The sequence below is a fragment of the Epinephelus lanceolatus genome, chromosome 24 (assembly GCF_041903045.1).
Source record: "Epinephelus lanceolatus isolate andai-2023 chromosome 24, ASM4190304v1, whole genome shotgun sequence".
NCBI lineage: Eukaryota > Metazoa > Chordata > Actinopteri > Perciformes > Serranidae > Epinephelus > Epinephelus lanceolatus.
In genome coordinates this window covers 18670257-18697185 of record NC_135757.1, presented here as the reverse complement: position 1 = coordinate 18697185, position 26929 = coordinate 18670257, and the positions used below count along the sequence as shown (strand labels likewise).

At 41.3% G+C, this 26929-nt stretch overlaps 1 protein-coding gene across 1 annotated transcript in view; it reads right to left on the bottom strand.

The window, feature by feature from the left end:
* Positions 1 to 22955, bottom strand: part of LOC117250162 (sodium/potassium-transporting ATPase subunit alpha-1) — a 36311-nt gene extending 13356 nt beyond the window's left edge. Inside the window, exons 1-6 of the mRNA XM_033616195.2 lie at positions 22699 to 22955; positions 4387 to 4500; positions 3649 to 3708; positions 914 to 1015; positions 600 to 701; positions 152 to 265 (exon numbers count right to left, since the gene is read on the bottom strand). Coding sequence (XP_033472086.1) covers positions 152 to 265; positions 600 to 701; positions 914 to 1015; positions 3649 to 3708; positions 4387 to 4500; positions 22699 to 22710 — 504 coding nt within the window. The 5' untranslated portion in view covers positions 22711 to 22955. The remainder of the gene's footprint in view (positions 1 to 151; positions 266 to 599; positions 702 to 913; positions 1016 to 3648; positions 3709 to 4386; positions 4501 to 22698) is intronic.
* Between the last annotated feature and the right edge of the window lie 3974 nt (positions 22956 to 26929).

Sequence of the window (26929 nt, the reverse complement as noted above, 5' to 3'; positions counted from 1 at the left end):
TTCAGTGTTACAGTGTTAATTTATTGTAAGCTGAGTATATTTATGAATATGTACAAAACAGTCAGGGATCAAACATTGATGCAGTTAGAGGAATCAAACTAAACAGAGATGAATAGATGAAAAAAATAAAGGTTTAAAGTGTGAGGGGTACCTGTGGGACCAGGTTCTTGAAGGAGTCCATAATCTTGGAGCTCTTGGCCTCTTGGTAGTAGGAGAAGCAACCAGTGATGATGACGACAGCAGAAAGCACGACACCCAGGTACAACTGCGAACGCCAAAAATATTACATTTACATGAGGTATAATGAAGTTTACGTCTAACTTGGGGGATAAATGTAAACAGTTTCTACATCATCTGCTGGTTTGTGCTTGATGCTGTTTTCCGTACAGTTATTCCCTGATAATGACCATATTTTATATTTCAATACATTAATCTACAAATTGCTCACTTCATAGCACCAACAGACTTCATGCATCATAAAACCTGCTTTGCCCTCATAAAAACAAAATCAACATTGTGTGAAATTAGCTTGATAGCTTGTCATCCAGCTACAACTGTCACATCAAGACACTACATACACCACAAGGACCTTTTCTCACATTATCATTAGCGGGCTCATCCTCCATTGCAGCCTGGATACCATAGGCCAGGAAACAAAGGATGGCACCGGTCCACAGAAGCATGGAGAAACCACCAAACATCTGCAGGGAAACAGAGCAAGAGTGACCTTTTAAATAAGCGCCTTCTCAGTTTGTGGAAACTTGTAAATTGGGAGATTGAGGCTACATTTAAACTTTAACACAGAAGCTAAAGACCATGAAGGCATCAAGAGAGAAAGAACGTTGCTAATGGTCATGACAATCCTGTACCATAAAGACAGTTGGTGTGCAATTTACAATGGAGCTGATGTTACCTGCTTGCAGAATTTGACCCACTCTGGGGTGGTGGGAGGAGGAGTGAGGGCATTGGGCCCATCACGAGCCAGAATCTCAGCAGCCTTCGCACTAGTCAAACCCTGAGGTGAGAGGAAGAAACAGATTCAGTTACGATAGGTGATGAGACTTAAGATTCATGGCCAGATGCTCCAAGATGTGTCATGTGTTGACTAGGGTGGGGCACCTGCAGGAATATATGAACTATCTGTGACTGGAACTATCTGTGACTGGCCAGTTGTTTTTTGGGCAATTTTTGTCAGTTTATTTTGACAGCTGCTGATCGGCACAAAAACAAAGTGTGGAGATAGGTCTGGCTGTGTGTGACTTCTCAGTGATGGGTTCTTGTTTAGCAAGCTAACATGGGTAGCTCAAAGAAGCCAGCACTGGCACAGAGAGACAGCGGAAAAGCAGCATGTACAGCCAGAATATTTTCACATCTAACTCTGTGAAGCAAGAGTTTATTTCAACCAAGCCAAGCTGGTGATTGTTGGACTATGACGGTTTTGGTGAGTTTTATTTGGTTCTGTCGAGTTTGAATGACGTGTGTTTTACGTTGAGTTAAAGGTATACTATGCAGGAAATGTCGGTTACTGTTCGCAAAAGCGATCTTGGAATAAGCTTTGTCCGCTTGGCATTTCACCTTGCTATGGTTGTGATTTTTTTGGTGCTATGTCCGCAATTTTCTGAACTTTCTTTTAATACAGTTCCGACTTCACCTAAGCACTGTTACTGGCCTGTGGCTACATGTCAAAAACATCCTGAACACAGCAAAATAAACACAAAATAAGGAAATACAGGTAAAGGGCAGACAGTACTTTTATTGTGTTCGTCCGACTGAAACTGGATTTTTAAAACACATGTTAACATGTTAGTCTGACTGAAATCGTACTAAACTGAATTTCTCAAAGTTGGACTAACATACCCAGAATGTAATTGGGAGTCGAATTACTCCTGCGTGTATACAGTAAATCAGACCCAAACTGGCTGAGGCGCTCTGAGCATGCTCCACAGTTCCCAACCCGGATTTTGACCCGAAAGTTTTGAAGCAATAAATGCATATCAGAAGAAAAAGCCGGTAACAACATGGCAAAATCTACATCCAAAGCCATGCAATTTTGGACGGACAAACTGTACAGCCATGGTACCAGTTTGCCACTAGCTAATGGTAGCTAACTTGTTTGCCGACTGTTTGGTCTGTGACGTAATAGGTCAACCAGAAAGAGGTCCAATACTAGCAAGCTGAAAGGGGGCATATCGCCACCTATCGTAGCAGAGACGGACATACTTAGGTCAATAAATCGATTCCCCTCCCATGCCTGTATACTGGGACAGGGACAGGAGTTCAATTAAAGGGCTTGGTCAAGCTATAACTGCTCAACCTGCAAAATTTAAACATATTGCCCAACCCTACTGATGACATGTAGGAAGTCAGATACATTTAAAACTATTTGTAAATACAACCATAACTTAAGCACGTCATTATTGTTTTCCAGACACATGTACACACAAACTCACTGACACATATCTTAAGTCCAGGGGGGGCACTGTAGGTGCTACTAGTTGCCTAGCAACCCAGCATCAACAGAAAAACAGGGCCATTTCCTCCATCGGCAGGTAGGAGAAGGAAGAAAACAGAAGGAAGAGGAAGAAGGAGAGGAGGAAGGTAGAAGAGGATGTTACAGGACAGAAAGGAGGAGGCAAATAGGATCATATGAAATCAGGGCACAGGGGCTTCTGCAGCTGATAAATTATTCACAACTGCTGCGTACACATGCACGCACACACACACACACACGCAGGGCTTGGGGACCCCAGTTTAGAGGCACTGATTAACTATTCTCCTTGATCTTTCCTGCATGATCAGGAGCACATTTGCATGAGTGGAGAGGGCTAGTTGGAGTGTGTGATTGAATGTGGTGGGGGGTTGGAGGCATGTCTTAAAGACAGTGGAGCATCCTGCAAAACACTGAAATCATTCATTTCTAATCTGGAAATAAAGTAAAAGGTGGTTTCTAAAACTTGTGATCAATATTTTTGGAAAATATTCCTCACTGTACACATTTAGAGGTATTTTTTTGAAAATTTGTAAAGTATTTTATTTGATTCTTGCTGAGATACAGATAAGATCATTACAATTTTCATATTTCTACGGTGAATATGAAGCTATAGCCTTTTAGCTTAGCTTAGCACAGAACCTGGAAATAGGGGGAAATGTAAGCAAGCCTGGCTCTGTCCAAAATGTAACAAAATCCACCTACCACCACCTCTAAAGCTAAATACTGAGATCAGTAAAGAAAATCAATCCTCCTGTTCCATGCAACCCTCCCGCTCCTCATCTTTCTCTCCCACTCTCTCTCGTATCAACGCTCTTTGTCTAGAAAACCTGTAGTGGCTGATCACATCCTCCATGACATTTCCTTCATGATGTGAGGAAAGATCTCTTCCCACTTTAAACAGGGTCCTCTGTTATATCCATCTTTGAATATCAACTGACGGACTCAAGAGAAAAATGGAGGTTAATGGCAAACGGCAGCCAGATACTTGATATTTATCTGATCTCCATGATAAAAGGAGACACTTTGATAGAAATGCTCTTTTCCAAATGAACACTAGCTGTCAAAATTACATCTCATTGAGACTTCTAGCTGAAGGTGAGACACACTCAAAAGCAGACACACATAATGCAGCACACTCTCCTCTTTATCTCACTCACGTTGTTGAGGTCTGTTCCATATTTGCGATTGAGCTCATCGAGGGTCAGCTTGTGATCATCCTGCGAGGACACACAGAGAAAAGGATGTGATGTCAGTCCAGTGTTTATGTTTGCATTTACTGTACGCATGTGTGTGTTCAATATGCCAAGAGCCAGTGACATTTACAACACATTGTGTGCTGACCTTTCATTTTTAAATGACTGCCTCTCACAAGGCAGAGCAACAACAATGACCGAGAGACATTCACAGGTGGGAGAAAGGAATGAATGGATGAGGAGCCAACAAAAGACACCAGGGAGGTAAAAAGAAAGTGAGGAAGAAAAGGAAGGGTAGGAGAAATAAGTGAGAGAAGAGCAGAAGGAAGATGGCAGGTAAGGGATGAAGTGAGAAGAGAGGGGTATGTATGGAGGACAATGTTTTTAAGGAGACAAGCTTAAAAATTACACTATACAACAAAACCTTGAATTAAATATTAGACTAATGTTATACTTAATAAGTGAATAATAAGCTGTAATTGTTCCAGAAAACAAATTATATATACATTTTAGCACTTTAAGACCTTTCATTTCTGATAAATAATAAATCTAATATAATATTTTCAGTTTTTGTACATGGTTTAACAGACAGACAGGAGGCAAGTAGTGATACATAAAGGGAGAAAAGACAACACAATCAAGAGGACGGGATATGGTCATACTGAGAGTAGGAGACAATCAAAGGAAGAGCAAGACACTCACCATGTCCACTTCCTTCTTCAATTCATCCATATCCTTCTCTTTCTTCTTCCCCTTCCCCTTCTTCTTGCCGCCCTGCTCCGAGGTCGCAGCAAGCTCATACTGCTCGCGTCCTTCCTGAAAACACAACGAGAAGGATAGAAATGAGAAACAATGTTTAATAGCATATACTATTAGTGATAGCAAAAGCCAAACATGTCATTAACTGTTCCTGCTTCAGTTTTCAGGCTGGTAGGGAAGCATGCGGACTCTCTGCTCCGATCGCCAACACCTGTCTGCTCTCAGCGTATCCACCGTAACTCTTTGTAATTGTTGTCAATTCACGCATGTGTTTGTTTTTCCTGTGGAGTGCAGGGAGGTGAATGTGCACGTGAAGCTCACGGGGCCGAGCGTTTCCAACACAGGTGTTTTTTTGTTGTTGTTCTTAATCGCAACTTTTGCTTTAAAGATTACAGCGCAAAGTCTGTTTGAATGGGATTAGTCTTTTAGCTCTGCTGGCAACTGGGACACAATCATGCGGCAGCCTCCAGGGCTTAAAAATGAAGTCAAAGCAAAAGTGTCAAAAATTGCAGTTCCTCTAATGGCCACTTGAGGCTGGCTCCAAAAGCAAGTCAAACTCCATAGACCCCCATGTTAAAATGCCCAATGAAACACCCATTTACATTAAGTCTTGAAGTTACACATATTCAAGGGTACGGCTGCTTTGAGTGACAGGCTGTCTGCCAATAGTGTTCTCTACTTCTCTTTCAGATCCACCCTTCGTTCCTCCATGGCACCACCCTCTTATCCATATTTGGTCGCTTCTTATTTTTGACTCTGATGGAGCTTCATAGAGCACTTTCAGCAACACAGAAGCTTTAACAAAGTTATAATACACAGACTGAACATTCTACAACGTGATTATGGATACTTTGGTGTGAACTGCCCTCCAAGGTCCTGTATTACCACTTAAATGATAAAAAATTGTAACATTTTGCCGGTGTTTCATATCATGGGCCCTTTAGGTGGAGCTGCATTTGGCAACTGTGAAAGCAGTTTGAATGAGAAGTATTCTGGCAAAGTGAGCCTCAGTTCAGACACACAATTGTACCCACAGCTCTTGATATTAACCATGGCTGTAAACTGAGAACTGTTAGGGATCTAGAGATGTGAAATCACCTAGTTACTAACAAGCAGCAATTACAGTCAGGTATATTATCATAATTTTGCGTAGCAGTAATGTTTTCTTCTCTTTGCTATCTGTTAAACATCTCACAACAACCCTTTACAAGGCTCATCATTCTCCAAAAGTTGACGAAACTTTCCGGTCACAACTTTTTTGCCTAGCAACAAAAGATGCCGTGCATGAGTAACATGCTGACAACTGCTGAGGTGTGTGTGATGCAACGAGAGCACATGTGATGTCTGATGCTGACTCAAAATGCCAGAAGACATTTTGTCATGCTGCATCTTTTTAAGGACTCCATGTGGGTCAATGCACCTCGAACCTGATACAAAAAAAAAAAGGATAAACAGAGCCAAGTCGAAAACTGAGAATACTGTGGCCTAAATTGAGGAGACAAACTGCCACAAACTTTAACTGACAATCCAAGAAAAAAAAAAAAAAGAGGCACCCTTTACTTGTCACATGCAGTTAGATTGTGAGATTAAGAGCCCTGTCGGATCAGAAGAGCGTGAATAAAACAGTCTTGGATGCTGGCTTTATGGACACCAGTGCCATCTGTCACTGCAGAAACAACTCTATGGGGATCCACTTTTTATGAATTTGCAAACTTTCGCAGAGCTTTCTATTGTGAGAGCAGCTTTTGACAAACTATTTTCCTTTTGTTTTGGTCAAACTGCATCAGACTGAATCTCTGCTTATTGAGTATTAATCCTGAGTAATCCATGTTCAAATAAAACACAGGATAGTAACATTCTGCTCCACCAATCATCCAAACCCATGATGTACTTTCTGCAATGTTTTATTGATCAGCAACCTGAAGAACAATCAGACAGAAGTGACACTTTCTGTACGTCAACAAAAGGGAGGAGCAAGCATCATGTGGTTTTTGGTCTGTTGAAAGATAAGTGCTGCCTTTTTGCATGGCGAGACAGATTACGCTGCAGGGTGAAAACAAAATTTGCTTGTTTTAACACCCACGTGTGCAATAAAGAGTGTTGCCGCCTGAGTGAGAAAATACTCATCGCTTAACTCATTCACCAACAGTTTTCCTAAACATAACCTCACCAGTTAAGCAGCTCAGCCAAACCCCAGAGTGGTACAATGAACCACACTGGAGTCATTTACTGGTAATCACATGAGGGGACATTTTGTTGATTTTAACTCTGACTGCGACACAAATTACGTCGCTGTAGGCAGGACAGATTATAATTAAACAGAGAAAATGTCTAAGTTTGACATGGAAAAACAAAAACACACTATTTAAGTATCCTAATACCCTTAATTTGTGTGACTCCTCTCCCACCTGACATCCCCTATCACACTGTCAGCTCAAGCCAGTCTGCCTCCTCTCTCTCCCTTCCTGCCGCCGTCTCCTCCACATACATCAACTCATTATCAGCAGTCACTGTATCTGACAGAGCAACAAAAGGCCTGAGCCCGGGCCCAAGCTTCCAGACAGCTGTAAGCCAGAGGGTGTGTGAGACAGACTGACAGAGAGAAGGTGAGATAGGGAGGAGGAAAGAGGTGCCAAAGTGAAAATTAAAGAGCCCAAAAGATTCAACAAATCAGCAAATGGGAGCACTAAATCACACACTAAATATGTAAGAGAGATACAAATAAGTGGTGAAAGTCACATGGACGTAAACAACTTCTCGGACTAACATTCATGGCATCCCAGAAAACTGTCTTTTCAACCAAAATCACCTTTAGTTTTGAGCTGGTGTAACTGATACAACTGAAGAAACTTGAATAGAGAACTACTACTGGTGGCATGAAGACATCCCTCACCAAGAAATGGCTGAAAAAAGAAATACAGAGTGTTGACGAATTGATTACCCAGTAGGACTCATTCATTAATTCATAATTCAAGCTGTTCAAAATGAATAGTGTACGTCTCAAATGTTAGAACGTACTTAGTGTGAATAAATATTAGAACCACAATGGAGTGCAACCATTAGTCACCAGTTGTCTGTTTATTTTGATCCAATATCTTAAAGACCATATCCATTTCTTTACTTATGTACGTATTCTTAACCCTTTTTTTCATGCTTGAAATACCTTCACATTCATGTGGTTGGCAATTCGATTTATGGATGTTCATTTTCTCATTATAAACCAATAAAAGAGAATTACAAAAACAAAAAGTCATCTCTTACCCAACACAAAATTATTTCCCAAGTCAGATCCATCCCACCGGCTGTCTTGCCACAGGTATAATCAGGTAAGCTGCCACCAGCGCATTTATGAGCCTACACATCACACCCTAACTAAATTATTTCACATTATCCAGATGGCCAGCGTAGCCACTCCTGATGTCATTTTCACACGGATATGAAAATCCATCTACAAGACTGTCTTGAGTCTACCACACCTCTAAACTATAACTGTTAATTCCAAGATACAAACCACCACTTTAAAGTTACAACCTGTGAACTAGGATTGTGTGGTACTGAAAGCTGGAGTTCTTGATGCTCGATCAGACGAGGAAAAATTAAACAAGCAACAACACTGATCTTATTTAAAGGGCATATTTAAGTATAGAAGACTGTCTGTCCGGAGAAAATGCAGACACACACATACACAGTCAGCATACATAATGTCAAACTATGGAATGTCTTTGTTCACACTAGGAAAACATGTCATCTGAGATATACCATGGTCTATGACTAGCTTTCCCAACTTCTCTCTGAAATCTATTCTACCTCTCTTCTAACACTTCTATACAGTACCTGAGCCAGAAATTGCTAACTGAAATGCTACATAATACAATAAAACAGTATAAGATTTTTTTAGTATGTCAGGAAGCTTAGTATGAAACCAATGGTAAGTGAACTGAATACTATTTTCATAGCAGACGATTGCAAACAGTGACCAAGACAGCTCATTAATACCACTTCATTTCGCTTTGCTAAGTGTAATAAAATTTCAAATTAGTTCAGACTTTATGATTTTCACAAATAATTGTTTGGTCACATCATTACATGTCACTAGCTCCTTTCACATTGCCACTGCCTGTTATGCCAACTCGCCATTCTGTGTAAAAGGTAAAATCGTGGAATGGGGGGACAGAGTTGTCCTGCCTTCAAGGTGGCATCTGAGTTAGTAACAGCCCCAAAATGATGTCTGTCTATATACGTGACAGTTGACAGGAGGGGATCATTGGCAGTACAGGTTTGAGGTTTTGACATGCTATGTGTGTAACCCACCATTTTGGAGATTTAAAAAGTAGGTGATAGCAGTTAGCAGCTAACACAAAGAGGAAGAATAGCAGCCGAAAACATCCACAAATTGGGAAAACAATGAGGTCTGGGAGTTCCTTACCCTCTGAGCAGAGGACAAGTTCAGCCATCATATAACAGTGACGGTAAGTTATCGTTACTGCCACGTTAATGCCAGCAGTATTGTTTATAAAACACTGCTGACACGTACGTTATATGTCACACTAGAGGCCAACACTGTTGTGTTACATGTCAAAAATGTAACGCCCCTTTTGCTTCTGTTATGTTTACTCACAGAAAGGTATGTTGAATGATAGTACAAATATTTATTGTACAGGGCATAGTATGCAAAGTTGAATGCAGCAAATGACTTGTTTACCTAGGAAATGCTAGACTCTTTTACACTGAGGGAGACCATACTTGTTAAAGAGAAAAAGAGAAACTTAAAAAGGAAAAGAAAGAAATAAAGAAATAAAAAGGACAGATTTAAAAATACACGTGGAGATATTATGAACTTAAAAACATATTAGATAATGTAATGGTACAAAAACCATCCTGTCCAAATATACCATGAGAGTATACCAGAATATACCAGACATACTATAAGAACATACCAAAATATACCATAAAACACTAGAAATTTGTCAACCTTTTTTGGTTATGTTGGACCATTGTGGGCGATGTTGCATATTGTCGCATGCAGAATTTTAGTATGCTGATGTTAGCATTTAGCTTAAAACTCAGCTGTGCCCAAGTACTGCCTAGAATGGCTGTAGACTCTTGATCTCGTTTCTTTAAACGGTTTCAAGGAATTTCCCCAAAAATGTGAAATATCATGGAACATATTTTAATTTAACATATTTTAATTTGAAATTTTTAATAAGATTTCAATCATATTACCCCCCTCTGTAAACAAATACAACAGCCGACCCATAATTAGCATCCAGATGTGATATACGTCCTATATGTCTGTGGCTTTGGTCCTGAGGGGCATGTTTGATAAGGACCGCTGGCAGCAACACTTAACAGGTGAAAAATGTCTATGCTTCTGTGTGTGTGTGTGTGTGTGTGTGTGTGTGTGTGCGCGCGCGCGTGTGCTAATCACAGAGAGGGTGAGAGAGTTAAACCTGTGTGTGTTTCAGGTAGGTAACAGGAGATCACAACACTAGAAGCCAACATCGATTAGCGGTTAAGGCTCATCCATAATTCAGCAGCGTACAAGGATCAGAGGTTTTAGCATGTTAGCAGGGAGCAAGGGAGGCTGCCCAAAGACCAAGTGACTACAAATGAGCTAACTGACAGCATGCATCGCCACGGTGTACTGCAGCCATTTTGAAAACTCTTTACAGGTGATACATTTGGCACAAAAGTGGAGTGACCACATACGGACGTCCTGCACACAGGCCCAGTCATGGAAATATGCTAACTAATACTGTTTTTCTACTGCATTAGCCTTTTAAAGTTTCCCAGGGAGTCACCAGAGCAGAGTGTGTGATCCCAGCACATGTTGTTATTGTTGCTCGAGCCCCCTGGCTGGCTAAGCTGGGAAAACACTGAGTCTGGTTCTGGATCACTGCGGCCAGATCTTAGCCTCTGGACCCCCGAGGCCATCTGGCTTTAGGCAAATAATTCACAAAATGTGGTCAAGAGTCTGAAAGCAGACTTTATTTCCAACGGACATGACAAGTATACATGTTGTTTGTTTGAGCCTCATTTTAATACAAAGCCATTAGATTTATTGTTTCTTTGATATATTGTGTAGAATGACAGTGGGTCAATCAGAATTAGTGTTGTCACGATGCTGGAATTTCCAACTCTGATGCAATACATTGAAATTTGATACAATTTTCAATACCACAGGGGGGAATAAAATGCCAAAATGGTCAGATGTGATTATTTTGACAGACACTACAATTGCAATTTGTCATGATTTTAATAGTAATGGTAATCTTTGCAGTTCACTTTCACTGACTTTTGTTGCCTCACGTCTTGAATATGACTGTAGGGTGGGGAAAACTATCATTAAGGGCATACAATTTTTTTTATTTTTTTTTTTATTTAAAGATAAATAAAACAAGGCTATATCATGACGACTTTTCTTTTCTTGGAAGCAATGAACAGTAGTGTATCGACACCAGTGTTGGGTAAGGGTTACTTTAAAAGTAATCAAAGTACGTTACTGCGTTACTTTTTTAAAAAGTAACCAGTTACTTTACTGCGTTACTCCCTGAGTAAAGTAACTCAATTACTTTAAAAGTACTTCCAACGTTACTCCCTGAGAAAAGTAACTCAAGCACTTTTAAAGTACTTTTGAGTATTCTACATTTCCTATTGTGCAATGGACCACAGGGCGCTAAGCCTACATTTTTTTGTCTCCAAAATTAAAGTTATGGACCACTTGCCCTTCACTGAGATCCAATTCTCCCATCACAGCCGTCACTTTGACCAGTAGAAACACAGAACGATCTGCTGCCGTAGACAACTGTATGACAACAACACCCCAGCATTTTTAATATTTCCTCTAGGGATGTTACCACACAGAGTAAAAGGGGGAAATGATGGTGTGAAACAGCAGAGGCACTTTGTCAACCCGCTGAGTTAACGTTACTGTCATTAGCATCAAGCTAGCGAACAATGGCACATCCTCACAGTCAGACATAAAGTAATAACATTAACAAATAGCGGCGGGGCTTTTACTCACCACAACTGCAGAGGCTCCCAGCTTCATTTGAAACAAACTACATTATAGACGGTCCGTTATTTATTAATCCCTCTGTGTGTTTATATATTTACTTTTTATCCGCTCCGTTGTCTTTGTAAAGTTAACATATCGCACCGTCATTTCAAACTCAACACTTGTTTGAAATTAAAAGCCCCTTATAACCTCGGCTGAGAGAATCCCTCCATTTTCTAAATAGGCTTTTATTCTGAAACATTTGTCAGAACTTCCTGTGGAAGATACAGTAGCTTGACAGTTTTCGTATGGTACTTCAAATGTAGCTCCTGCCATCTGCTGACGCTTTTAGGTGACTACAACAACATGTTGGCTGGCACATGAACAGACACACAGTGACTCAAATAATAGTGACAGTAATAAAAATAGGACAAGAATAACCCGATGACATCACACACGCTGTGAAAGACGACCGGGGATAATTGGTGAGAACCAGCGTGTAGCGTGTACCAGGCATAATGCAAGTCCTGAGTCTGAAATATGTCTGTCAGTGAGTCCTACTCCACCTATTTAGACTCCACCGTAGACAACGGCAGCATTTCTCTGACCACGTAGCGAGCCACAAACTCCGTGGCTTCTTTTAGACTGATAGGTTTAACGTTATCTCCGTCATTAGAACCAAACGACAGCCGTTGCTGTTTCAGAGCTGAAGGACCAGCGTTCTAAAAGTTACGGAAGTAACTGATGTCTTGTTTGAAAATGTACTTAAGTATTTGATTACTCAAACAGCAAACTAACGCATTAGGTTACTTGTTACTGCAAAAAGTAATCAAAGTACTCTAACGCGTTATACCCAACTCTGATCGACACTGCAGAAAATGAGCATTGAAACCATTTAACATATTTAGAATTGCTATGTATTGACAAATTGATATTTTTGACAACACTTATCAGAATATAATAAATACTGTCAAATCCAAATTGTATTTCATACAAATCTTTCACATTCTAGCATTCTAGCAATGCCAGCATTCACATGGGAAATTTGAGACACTTAAAAATACTCTCAATTTCTAAAACTATGTCAAAGATGGCTTTTTGTTCCCCGAGACCAAGAAAATAAATGCCAGATAAATTGATGACGAAAATAATTTGAATTTTAAGCATTAAACTTTGCTGAAGTACGCCAACTCATAATCAAAATAAAGAGGGTATATACCAACAAGTGTATTTTTCTAAAAGCAATTAACAATGAATGACACTTAACAGCAATCTTACAATGCTTGAGAAAACAGAAGGAGTCGCTTACTTTGGTTACCTTACATGTTGACATAGCAACCAATAAGATCCAAACACCTGATATTTCAAGTGCACCACTTCAGCTAAATAAACAGAGGCTGAGGAAATGCCAAAATAGAAATGTTAATCCATTTCAGGGCACGTCATCCCTGACAACATACTAAAAAAGTGAGCTGATATTCAAATGTTCAAACTCAAGCTGTTGTACCCTGCTCTGTAAATATGCTCCCATGTCAAGACCAGCAGTTGTTTATATCTGACAAGGAACAGTGAAGCCAGAGCTGCTGCACAGCGTCCTACTCTTGATATTTGAGTGGACTGAAAAGTCAAGATAGTTGGATTCAGACAACCACTTCCCTGGAAGAAAAAATAAGCTGCTGATGATGACACATCTCCACCTTCATGTAGTTTTCTGTTTCAGTTTCAGTTCTGTATTTAGTCGGACGCACTCACTCATTGTGTTTAGTGCAATTAAAGCCCCCACGTGAACACTTGTGGTTTTTCTTATTAGCATGTGAAGTTTGGTGACTGCGTGTACAGTAATTCCCCCACGTAATCTCAAAACACCTGTGTGTGTGCCTTCAAGGGAGAGTCCCGTTTAATCAGACACTTTGACTCTAAAGTTCACTTGTCACACTCAAATGAGCTTTAAAAACACCTGGCAGGGATTTAGTCAGCTTACTCATCTTATGCTGACAAGCGATTTCAACGCAGCAGACAAATTTCATTCGCATTCCTGAGATCTCGAGTGTTTGGTGTAAGGTGGTCTTAAAACTCTTTTTCTCCAATAAAATCAAACATGTTTCATATTATCGTAGGTTGTTTGTCTTGGCTCGCGCATTCAGTGAAGTGAACCTTGCCAATAACCAATAGATGCACTCTCCTCAGCACCAAACAGGAAGCGGATAACCGGTAAGACAGGAAACATGGAGGGGACTCTGAGGGAGAACAAGAACCTGACCAAGCTTCTGTTCTCTTGTGGAGAATGAAAAAAGTCTACAAAAAATGCTGCAGCCCTGTCTTTGAAGACTTTTATAAAACTGAAGTCTGACACCCTCTCACATCTAAAGACAATGTGTTAAAAACATTGTCTTTAGATGTGAAAGGGTGTCAGACTTCAGTCTCCTAAACGTCTTTTCTAAGTCTTTTCTTGTAGGGATGGCATTACCCTTGTCCAGAGTTCCCAAATCACTTCTTAGTAGTAAAAACTTAGACTAGTCGACTAGTCTAAAAGGCAAGAAAACACTCTTACTCTATAAGGTTGTCCAAAAATTATGAGAGCCATTTCAAATGGTTCACATTTTACAATGACCAAATCGTATTCTAAATGCTGCTGAAATGTGTGGCGTTTTGCACCGTGCATCATGAACATTATACATTATCTTCCAAAACATGACAGCAACTCACCAAATGAAAGTTAACAAATCCTAGCATTTATTAAAATCAAGTTTCTTTGGGAAATAAATCTTTATGAAATGTGCCTGATCATTACAACAGCTTTTACACTGGATGAATGCAATTGCATAAAAATAATAATTATAATAAAAAAGTTTAAACAACTGTTCCCAACTGGTCCAGCCACTGGGTCCAGATTTCTCCTTAATCATTAGTTCAAGGTCCACGCAGTTTAATAAAATCAGTCTTGTACTTGTGGTCAACCATGTCGTCAAGCTACTTTGCCGTCTCTGTCAAGCAGCTGTCCATTAATCACTCACTCTACAGCAGGAGACGGCACTTCAAAATAAAAGCTCTGTGCTGGAAATTCACAGTACTTAAAAATAAAGAGTGTTTTTTACAAACTTGACATGTTTACAAGTCACTTGTGGTCCATTCAGAATGGACCAACGACTGACTTTTGGACTGCGACCCACCAGTTGAGAACCAATGTTCTAAACTCTCTGCTTCAGCTCTGGTCAATAGTATTAATAGGATCGACACAATCCTGTTGTACTTGTACATGACGTCATGGTCCACATATTTCCTGGTGTTGATTTGAAAAACTTGCCACAGAGACAAAAGCCCAGCTGCTTGTACTTATCATTATATAAGATGCTACAGTGACACTTTATACGCCCAATGCTATTTTAATGCAATTCGAGTTCATAAAATTCTGTGTAAGTATTACGTCCATGGAAGCTCCTTTAGTAGAGGTTCTGCAAACGCAACCATGTTATTTCACAAATTTGTAGCATATATAGTGGATCTGGTCTGAAATTTTGAAAAAATCCTTTTTGGTATGCACCTTATGTGACCATTATGCATTACAGGTGAAATGTCTTTTCTATGCTGCATTGTTTTTCAGATAAAAGATGATGTTCTCTCAAAGGAGACAAGAAAGTAAACCCTAACCTTGAGGGATAGCACTCAAGGTCGCATCACCATATTCATCGAAAACCAAAATAATCAAAGAATAGGAGGAACAAAGGGAAGGGGGGTTAGAAAAGGGCAGGGAGAGCAGAAATGGAAGGATGCTTTATAGCAACGGGGTGACGCTCCAATGAAAACAAACATAAACCAGTGTGGAGTCTGTCTTTGACACACACACACAAACACACATACACACACACGCAAAAGCCTACTGGACACAGAACAATGGCCCTTTGAACAACTTCCATAAAATCTGCATCAAAAACAATACCAAAAGGCTCAGAAATCTTTTCATGTGACTGTTAAGACCACGGGCATGTGGGCCAGTTCAGCCTTTATGGAGATTTGTGGGAATTTCAAAATGGACCAAGGCCAAGGAATAAAACTTTTCAAAAATGTAGCTTATTTACGGGTGATTGTTTGCACTGCCTGACAGGCTATGGTTGAATCTGATCATAGTCTGAGTGCAGATTATAGACCAAAATGCTTCAGTCTGTGACATCAAGTCCAGTTATACAGGTTACAGTGTTGTGTTCATACGTAAATGAAGACTAATACTGGTCCCGTGTCAGCTGAAGGAACTGAAGGAACTCAGGAAAAGTGACTGAAAGTTAACTGAACTTTTGGTGGAAACTAAGTTGAGATATGTCAAATTGAAAAGCCAATGATTTGAGTGAGGAACCCTTCAAACATTTGAATGAGCCAACCTCTCTGAATAGCCATGAACCCCCCAAAAAACACAACTTAGCCAAGAATTTTGAGGCCTCTTTCCCTCCCCTTCCCCCCTTTCTTTCCCCGCCTGAGAGAACAACGTCCTGTGGGCTCAAACAAACATCAGAGGAGAGCGTTCGGTCAAGTGGCCGCATATTTTAAAGCACACACTCTATACAGGCCAACTTGAATTCCTATGAACTGTCCTTCCTAGTGCCAGGGTCTTTGCCAGATTCACAAGCTGCTCATTCAACTGTGCCGACACACATGCACACATAGCCTTGGGACTTTGACCGGTTGCTACCGGCAACTATTGCCACACCTCTTCAGATATGTGAATGGACAGAGTTGAGTGTGGTAGCCCCTCCCCCCCTCCTCTCTTTCTGCCTCCTTCTCCCCAGTGTCCCCTCTCTCCTCCCCCATACCTCTCCCTCCTCCTTTATTCTTACATTTCCTCCAACTACTTCTCTTTCTGTTTAAATAGTGAAAAGAAAGTGTGTTAATTTACACAGCGACGTGTTTAACACTCCCTTCACGTCCTGTGAAACTTTCAGCCATCTTCCAGCAGAACAAAAGTGAATGAATGAATCAATGCTGTTCCTTGTTGGAAACTTTGTGGGCACTTTTCTCCTTCCAGAGTGACGCACAACACCGCTGACATTAAAAATGTACAGACTGCCGCCATCAACTTAGAGTGCTTTTGTTTGCTGTTTGACAGGTGAATATGGATTCATCATACTTGTGACAATACAGTGGTAAAGTACCTGTTGGAATTTGCAGAAAACCAGTTAAAATGTAAATGAGTTTATATCTTTTGGCACTGTAAGCTCTGCTAACCTTTAACAGAAAAGCAGTTAAAATCTCACAGTTGCAATCCTGTTTAATATGGCATCCTGCTGCCGACATGACGTGGCTCTTAAGGAACTTCAAACTTCATGGACAAAAAGAATCGCCAACTTTCATTGAGTCACAATCCTCTGCAAAGAACACACCTAATTATTTCTTCAAAAGCTTTGTGTTCATTGGACTTTCTTGCAGGTTTTCCACTTGGATTTATCTGCAAAGTTGTTAGGCTGCATCCACAGTATCACATCTTTGTTTTAAAACAACAACTTTTGCAACATTTACGCCCAGCATCTACACTACTTCAGAATTTCCAAACCCCTACAATGAATACTTCTGAAAATGCTATTTCATTTTGAAAACTCTGGGATTTGCATTTTAGTTCATACAGACGCAAATGTGGAAACTAACACTTTTGGAAATGATGATGAGACACCTCCAGTCATTTTCCCATTGGGTCTTAGCAGTCCTGACGAGTCCTTTCTCAACCAGGACTCACTCCTAACCTTATCAAATACTAACACTTGCTCAGTGGCTTGTTGGTGCCAGACACTGACGCACAGAGGCACCCTGTAGCGGCGTTGATCCTACATGCAACTACTGTGGGATCAACAAGTTTCTTTACTAACAAAGTAGTGTTTTAGGATGTGCTGGAACCATATGTTTGATTTGTGTGAAATGTATTATCCCAGCATGCCACTAGGTTGCTTATGTCACTGGCTGAGGCAGGCCATGGTATTGAAGTTCATCACAGTAAACACAGCCGTTGCTCATGTTAGGAAGCAAACAGTTTGACTGTGCTCGGATCAAAATTTATATTATATGGCTGTACCTTTTGGAAGTTTGTGTTTAAAGTTATTGGAAATTATACAGACATTACGGACAATGGTGAGAAAATAAACAAATTATGTACAAAATATACAGCACTGGTAAAAATTGGGAGTACACATCCAAACAATTTAACCAATTAGCAACCAGTAGCGGCTAATGTGTAGGCTAATCACTACAGTACGTGTAGCACACTATGCTAGTTGAACATGTCCCGGGAAGTAAATCATGTGACGTGATTACGTTAGTAACAAATGTACTTACTTTAAGCCAAACCATGATGTTTTTTCTTCACCTAACCACATACTTTTCTTGCCTAAAGTCAGAAAGTTTTGTTTTTTGCCTACTTTTATTTTTGAAAAAGAGTGTAGGAATTTAATGAGCAGAAACTGTGAAAAAGTTTAATTTGAAAAGACACATTTAATGTAACAAGCATAAATTGACATGCCGCCTCTGGACATACAAAATTGATGCTGGAGGAGTACCTAGTGTGTCATATTTTGACGTGAGGGGTCAGTGACCAAGTGTCTGTATTTGACAAGTAGAGAGAGCCTTTCTTCTTTCCTAAACTCTGCATTTTATAATGCTGTTAATAAAGTAAACAAATCTCATGTCATTTTACGAGACACGGGATCTTTTGTCCAACAAGAAAATATTTTATATTCTACAACAACTCTTAATGGTAAATTGTTCTCTCTGTGGGAAAAAGACAAGTCATTTCAGAGCTGAACAGAAAACCCGGAGCTCTTCTGGACTTGAATGAATGAACCACACAATCAATGGCTCTTTTTCCTCGCTTTCAGGCCTTGGCCACACCTCCGTGACATTAACTGGCCAAAACACCATAGCTACATGTTGCATCATTTCCTCAAGAGGGGGAAAAGCTGAATGTGTCACACATGTTTGTCTCAACTATTCAAACTTTTCATGTTGTCATAATCACATGAACAACTACCCTGTGATTCAGGCCATGGTGCTTAAGACCTGGATTACGAGATGACTTTTCTCTTGGCATAGAGAATACATATTTCCTCATGTGGGAGATGCACGGACAGAGGCAGAGGAACAGTGTGCTCTGGAGTTTGTTATTTTTAATGTGAATGTTCCACTTTCGCTGAGCAACAGGCTTGCAGCGAAAGTTCAAAGAGCTGTCACAGAAAACAAATCGCACGGCTCAAGCTGCTTAGCCAAACAGACGCAAAGAGGGAGACGGCATGTGAAAGAACAAGAGGAAGAGAGGGAGGGAGGGAGAAAGGAAAGCAAAGAGGGAGAGAAAAGGAGACAAGGGAAACAGCATAAAGATAGATGAAACAAGGCACAACAATGAGGCAAGGGAAATTACAGGAATCGGGAGATGGAGTGAGCTCAAAAAAAGAGAGGAAGGAGGAGAGAGGGAGTACGCTGTGTTCTGTCACAGACAAGGGGTGGCGTGTGACAAAAGCCCCGGTTAATACACAATGACTGCCAAGCGGAAAGAATGTTAAATCCTCCTCCGAGAGAGAGAGGGAGAGGGACAGAGAGAAGGAAAACAGGTACAAACAGAGAGAACAAGAGGGAAACAGACTGTGAAGAATGGATGTGAAGGTGTAGTCAGGGTGCCCCTTTGGCTGAGATGAAAAGTGGCCGAGGGCTGACATGCTGGGTCAGCTCACAGTGGGAAGAACAGTGTGAATAACAACCAGCAGAATCCTCACTCAGAAGATAGGGAGGGTGGTTTGTGGCTGAGTGTTGCCATCTCTGGCCACGAACGACATACATCCTCCTTTAGGGAATTTATCTTCCCCCTTCTCCTAAAGAAAAACACCTTTAAAGCTCTGAAGATATCAAACATATCTTCAGCATCAAGTGGTAGCTTTAACTGGAGATGCAACATAATCTCATAGACACCCAAGAACTGAGATCATCTGCCTGTCATACATTTAACATACCTTTAAACTGTGCATTAGGATAGATGCTAGTTTAACCCCCCCTCTTCTCTGCATCAAAATATGTGCCAGTTTTCAGTGTCCCTGTCTATGAACACCTAAAAGACAGCTGAGCAGTTAAGTGTCCCTTCTTTTTCCCTTTTACTGCACAAATGTCACCATCCCAATCAACAGTGTGTAAGATTTAGGGGGATTTAGAGGCAGCTTGTGGTGAGGATTGCAGATTGCAACCAGTTAAAAGTTCTCCCACTTAGAATTCCTTCAGTTCAAGGCATTTTTACCAGGAGCCAAATTATCCGCAGAGGTGTCTTCCTCTCAAAAACAAACAGATGAGGTGATTTAAACCGGTAAAAATACTGAATAAAGCTGTTTCACGTTACAAATATGTGTTTCTCCAACCATGTTTGGCATATATGAGACAGGCCATGAGCTCACCACCTGCTAATCGGTGCTCCCCTTCTATTTCATGTAACTTTAGACCCGGACACTCGGGAGATTTTTACCAGGAGCCGAATTATCGGCAGAGGACTTCTTCTCTCCAAAACAAAACAGACCCGGTGATTTAAACCGGTTAAAACATTGAATAAAGAAGTCCACATTAAAAATAGGTGTTTTTTTCATAGCTCTTGTTGAGGACTATGGTGGCCAGTGTTTGGTTTGTCCATTCTGGGCTACAGTATAATAGGCCAATATTTCTCTCTAAATCCTAAACACTGAACCTTCAATATCTACAGAGCAGAAAAAGTAAGTCTTCTTTTCAAAAGTTCCCATTTTGTGATGATTTTTAAATTGCTGACAACTTTATAATTCAGCCCAGCAGGGAGAAAAAAAACAGAGATTCATGTGAGATTCTTAAATATTTAGTCAGATTCCCCCCAGTTGCCTCCCAGTTAGGGTTAGCTAACCCTGCCCAGTTAACTAGTCAGTGGAGAGACTGCAGTAAGAACAGCTGACTGGTTTATATGTTAGAAAATTTATGAGTTCACCTTCATTCATTCAGAAAAGAGAGATGTACCACTAAAATAAAGACAAATTTACCTGCTACCCTTTGCAAATGATCCCTTCATTTAAAGTGCCGCAGTGGATCATTCATCAGAGTAACTGATTAATACTGCAGTTCAGAAAATTATCAGTTTTCAGCCCCGCCCCTGCCTCCTTTATCCCTTCTCTCCATCATGCCTGGGGGCCAAGTTTCTCAACAGTGGCAATGCGGCAACTGGTGCCTCTTGGCTCCCCCTAATATCACCCCACCACCACCTCCCTCCCTGAAGCAATCAATCCCTCTTCTCGCTCCTCTCAGCTCCCTCGCTTTTCCTCCCCATTTATTGCACTGTGCTGCCAATGTGATGAGAAAACACTGACGAGCGTGACAGGGCCAGTGAAAGGGTAATCTCATATTTGCAATGAGCGGGAGGTGCGTGTCCAGAACACGAGGTGGGGAAGTGGAAAAAAAACAATCGGCACTGCTAGACTCTTCTCATACCTGTGCGCCTTCTCACTGGCCTGATTCTTCTCCATTACAACAAAACAACTTCCTCCCTGTCCTCCCTCTACACCTCTCCCTGCTCGCACCAGGAAAGCTCTGTAGTGGCGATTATCTCTTCCAAGTCTAGCTATTTGTCTGTGCCAGCACTGAATGTATTGGAGAAGAGGAGAGAAGAGGAGGGGGTAGGAGATGAGGGAAGACACAGTGGGGAAGTGGAGTGAGGCTGGATGGGGGCAGGGCATGGCTTTCATCCTCATCACATATGGGAGGAAAAGAAAACCAGCAGCGGCCAAGAAGCCCAGAGAGAGAGAAGGAGAGATTTTTTAGAATCGTAAAAAAGCGCCATGGAGAAGAAGGAGGAAGGAAGCGAGACTGAATGAGCCATTCTGCTTCACATCTCCCGCCAGATCTCTCTGGGTCCCCCCCCCCCCCCCCCCATCCAACTCTCCATCCCTCGCAGGCTGAATCTATAATGAGTGTTTCTGTTGCGCAGCATGGCAGGGTGTGGCGACGACTGATATTTCATACAGCGGGGGTTCAATTTCAACCAATACAACTGAAGTAGGTGGAAAATAACAGAAGAATAACAGTGGAGCTGCTGGGGTCTTGTTCTTCTTTTGACATGACAGCCTCTAAAGGATGCCTCTGTCAAAATCTCACTTGGAGTGGAAACAATGGTACTTTATAACAAACTGCGTGTGAATGAAAAACAAAAGCTGAATGGCTGCAGGGGAGAAGAAAACAAAGAAGATGGAGATCCTCTTACCAAGCTTGAAACCTCACATTACAATGTTTAAAAACTACCCTGAGACTATTATGTGATCTGTTAATGATAGATGATGAGCTGGTGCAAATTTCATATTTATCCAAGCTTTGTGCTGCAAAAACAATCACAAATGCACCATTTTTCATGCTATTTTCTCACTTCACAGACATTTTAATATCATTTTCTGCAATGCATTGTTTCTAATGTTGCAGCACACAAACTGTGTCAGCCTAAAAAGCAGCCACACTCGCAGCCATTCTCCCTAAAAGGTGTGCAGATCAGACTTAAGATAAGTTGCAGATAATTGGTCACAGGGCTCCAAATCTCTCCTGCAAGAGGCAAAACGTGGGTTGGACTTTTAACACAGAACCTCCCACTGCTGCTCTAAAAAGTGCCTCACTGAAATAGCCAAATGTTTGAGAAATGGCAAAACACCAGCTCCTGAGGGGAGAGCATCACTGACGGGAAAACTAGTCCATGTATGTGTGATCATTTCACACTTATAAAGACAATATGTCAACTGTTTTTCGCCTCAGAATAAACCAAAATAGAGCCCCAACACGGTGAAATAACCCCCTGCAGCCATTCACGCCGTTATTTTCTCAGCTCAGGCGCTTTAACTTCCAGAAGCTGCAACGTTGCAGCTAACACCGTTAGCCTGTAAAACTTTGACAGTCCAGGCGTTTGAGCTCATCCCGTTATGTAACCGGACACCGAACCGTGTGAGAAGCATCTTTGTCAGCGATGGAAACTGACTTCTTTACCGCCAGCCTGGTTAAATGAAAGGGGGTCTTGTCTTTAAGGGGGAGTGGAAAACACGGAAGTCCTCAAAGTACTTTGAAAGCAGCATTTAGATATATATATAAAAAAAAGCCGTGTTGCGTTTGTTAACATATGTAACCCTCCGCCTCCCACCACTGACAACACCGACAGCGATTTACTAAACCACTTGTTTGAATGATAAAGTTTTAAACCCAGCTTTTCCCAACACAAACACGAGCATCCCCGAAGTCAAACAAAGATTTCTACTCACTCCTCTTCCCATGGTTGCTCAGATGTGGACTTAATTCTTCCCAGTTCAAGTAAAATTTAAGATACAAATATCCACCTTTAAAAATTATGTACAATAAAAATATTAAAACAAAATAAAACTCCTGGATGTGTCCGTTCTTTTTTTTTACGTTTTTTTTTTCTTCAGCACGTGTCACTCCTCCAGAACACACATCCGAGCTCGCGAACCGCCGCGGCAGACCCTGCAATACTTATAGACGGCGTTCCTTCTATTGTGACGTCGACGCCGTTTGCCATGGTAACTCCACGGATGGAGGCGGGGCGTCCTCCATTACTGGGCGTTTTTCTTGCTTTTTTTTTTCTCAGTTTTTCATGCAACACACACACACACACACACACAGAGTACACACACATCATTCAGCATGCATGGGCTATAAGATACACTGATAGCAATCAAATACAAATAACAGAGCTATAATTATCAATAACTGTGATGATATTACAGCAAAACACACTGGAAATAAAGAAATTAGTTAATACAACAGTTTGAGAAAAATGATATACAATTTCTTTTCCCACAATACACACATGCACATGCACACTATCACACGAAACATCTCAATGTGCTGCATGACCCTATCTGTAAATCTCTGGTGTTAAATGTAATATTTCTATAGTCCTTTAAGATTATTTATCACAGACACATCTAAACACTTTACTATGTGAATATGCAATAAATAAAAGCAATAACCGTTCACATAAATTACACAGGCAGTGCAAAATAAATGTTGATGCTTTACTTAGACTTCATGTAGGCATCTCATTCATTCATTCGTTCATTTTATGTGACCGCCAATCCTGTTGGGGGTCACAGGGTGGCTGGAGCCTATACCAGCTGACATTGGTGAGATGTGGGGTACACCCTGGTCATGTTGCCAGACTATCACAGGGCTGACACACAGAGACAGACCAATTTAGAGTCACCAATTAACCTGCATGTCTTTGGACAGTGGGAGGAAGCCGGAGTACCCACAGAAAACCCAAGCTGACATAGGGAGAGCATGCAAATTCCACACCTAAAGGCTCCCCCATCCTGGGTTCGAACCAGGAACCAGTACAAACTGATATTAATAAGTGTGGCAATGTGTAAAGTTATGATCATGATTGCATTTACTTGTGATTATTTTGGACAGCAGCGCATGGTTGCCTGACCAAAATCCACCTGTCAGCACCTCTAAAACTTAAGTACAAAAAATTAAGTACAAAAAAGAAAATTTGCCAAGGCTTGCTGTTGCTCTGAAAAACTTTTGGAGGTGTGCAAAGCTATGAAGCCAAAATAGAGCCAGGGCGAGCAGTTTTTCTGATAAGCAACATGTCGCTTAACCTGTTCGCTAATGCATGGAGCAGGTAAAGACATCTTTAATGGGAAACACAGAAACAGTCCGATGTTTGCGTACTTGTTTGCATCATCTCCAGTTAGGAAGAGGTGTCACCCTGTAAAACGGCAAATTAATTGGCTTTTTTTTGGGCAACTTTTTGTACGCTTTAAACAAAGTAGCATCAACATGCTAAATAGTGAGCATCAGAAGTACTGATAAGGATAAGGATAGCTGCTTCCCCCCAGTTTCCAGTGTTTGTGCTAAGCTAAGCTAATGCATGAAAGTGGTAGCAATCTTCACGCCTAACTCTCAGCAAGCAAACAAGCAAGTTTTCCAAAATTTAAAAGTATTGCTTTAAAATTCTACTATATTTCTCTACTGTGAGAAGAGGCCCACCCCCACCTTTCCACGCACACACACTTCTGATTCATCTACACCTCACCCAGCTTAACAGCTGGATTCGCAGACACCTCCTTTCCCCTGCTGCTTTGACAAGGTTGTTGTGTGTTGATAGCGGGCAGCCAACTTCTGAACCCTTTGCTTCTAAATCCAGAGCTACATAAGCATTTCTGTCTGTGTCACACAGCGACTGTCTTACTATCGACACACAGAAACAGTGTTTTAACATGTAAGCAATGAACTTGTGTGTCTGTTTCATGATACCAAAATATCAAAAGTGCAGCATGAGATTCCACAGCATGCATGGGACCCCCTTTAGCTCTGGGGCCCCCTGAAAGTATTTCCCTCTCCCCCTCACTAGTGAAGCTGCCATGCATTGTTTCCTTTAACATATTTATCTGTCTCTACTGTTACTGGGTGGCAAATGCTTGGAACTCTGAATCCCTGCTACCTCCAGGATGCTCTCTGACCCCTGATGGAAGGGGGCCTCAATATATAGACCCCAACGATTATCGCATTGCAGCCGTGTTTGCAAGTTTAGCTGCACTGCACCCCAGTAGCAGCACCCTTGTGGCCATTTGCATTTGTTCCAGGAGCTCTTAAACCCTTTCATCCCACAACACAAACGAGAGCTTTAGTCTTTCATCCCTGGATCTACGCCTGAAACCAGAAACATTCAGCCACTTGTTGTTGTATGTACGGACCGATGAGGACTTTCAGGTGTACCTGCACATGCAAACCTTTCTGCAGCTTCGTAGTTTATATATTTCTAAGGCAGACCAGTAAAAAGAAAGCCCAATCGCAGCAACTAAGTGTAACAAATTCCTTACATCACTCTCCTCTGTGCAGCTTTAACTGGCTATATCAGCACGCTGTAACAGATTACGTTTTGAAAGCCACCTCTTCAACCATGAAGTAGACACAGGCAGCCCGCCATTGGAGTGCTGTTGTAATCCTGATAGGTAGACTGTGTCACTCACTGTCTAGCGCCCTGTGTATTCTAATAGACCTTATCAGCTGGTCTGGAGAGCAATCTGCACCGACTGACAAGATAAACCTGAGACAGATCAAACAGTGCCGGGGAGATCTCACCGCGAGGACTTCATCTCCTCTTCTATCTATTTAGGGCTTTAACCTCTTTTCTAAAATGCAAAACACACAAAAAACACAAAATCACAAGTAAACAAACGAAGCCGCGGGTGGACTAAATTCACAGATGGACACACAGCAGTGAGCCCTGGCATCGAGGAGGAGTGTGTGTGCGCATATGCTGACACATGTGCATATGTAAGTGCATATATGCACAGTCTGTATTTTTGTTTTGGCAAGCGCATTCGCATGCATGCATGTGCGATGAGTGTAGCTTGCGTGTTGCCAGTGCTGCTCTATAAATAGCCTAGATTTTATTTAGATGTTGGGAGAGAAAGAGAGAGAGAGAGAGAGAGAGAGAGAGAGAGAGAGAGAGGGCTCGCAAATGAGTTGCCATAGCAACAGGCACGTTCAGGGGCCCTGCTTGGTGATCGAAGGATGAAGGCATGATAATGTTGGTGTCTGTCTGCTACCTCTTTTCTCTCTCTCTCCCTCCGCTCAATTCATCTAAACTGTATTGCATTATCGGCATGACAATTTATCAGAAAGAATATTAACAAAGCAAACAGTTGATGCTCTCAAATCATAATAAGGTGATTAATTACGTGTCTTGAAAATGCACGCTACAAAACGCCAATATTTGTTCTTTTGCCTCAACTCTTTCCTTCCTCATCACATCGATTCACTTTTCCCACCATCCATCAACCTCATCCTCCTTCTCCCTCTTTCCTATACATCCCTCCATGCTATTGTCTGCAGACTCTCACTGTCTGTCACACACTAGCACCCTCTGCTGTAAAAGAAATCACCTGTGAAGTCGGAGGCAGAAGAACCTGATTGGTCGGCTGAAACGCTCAACCTGAGCTGGGGAGCATGCACGCTTTCTGGTAATATTCTGCCCACAGGCTCAAGTGTTTCCTTAAGTGTGTGTAAAGCAGGCCATCTGTGACCAGGTTGGTTTGACGATGCTGCGCACACACACGCGCACACACACACACACACACACACACACACACACACACACACAAGAGAGGATGAGGGAGAAGGGGGCGTTCATAATGCCCAGGGTAAACACAAAGTAGATAGCACTAGAGTGGTCTCAGTTAATTTTCACTGAGGGGCCTCTTTGCATTAGCGGCCATCAGAGCAATGCATTGCAAACACTATTGTGGCAGACTGACTCTTGAGATAATGGACAGGCATGCACAACACACACACACACACACACACACACACACACACACTTCTCTGAGCTGCTTTTCCTTAATATCTAGTAAGTTAATAAAAAATAATAATTTAATAATTTTGGAAAAATAAAGATCAGACTTTAACTTTAGCCACAAGTGCAGCAATTCTAACACTTACATTTGATTTAATTTCTGTTGT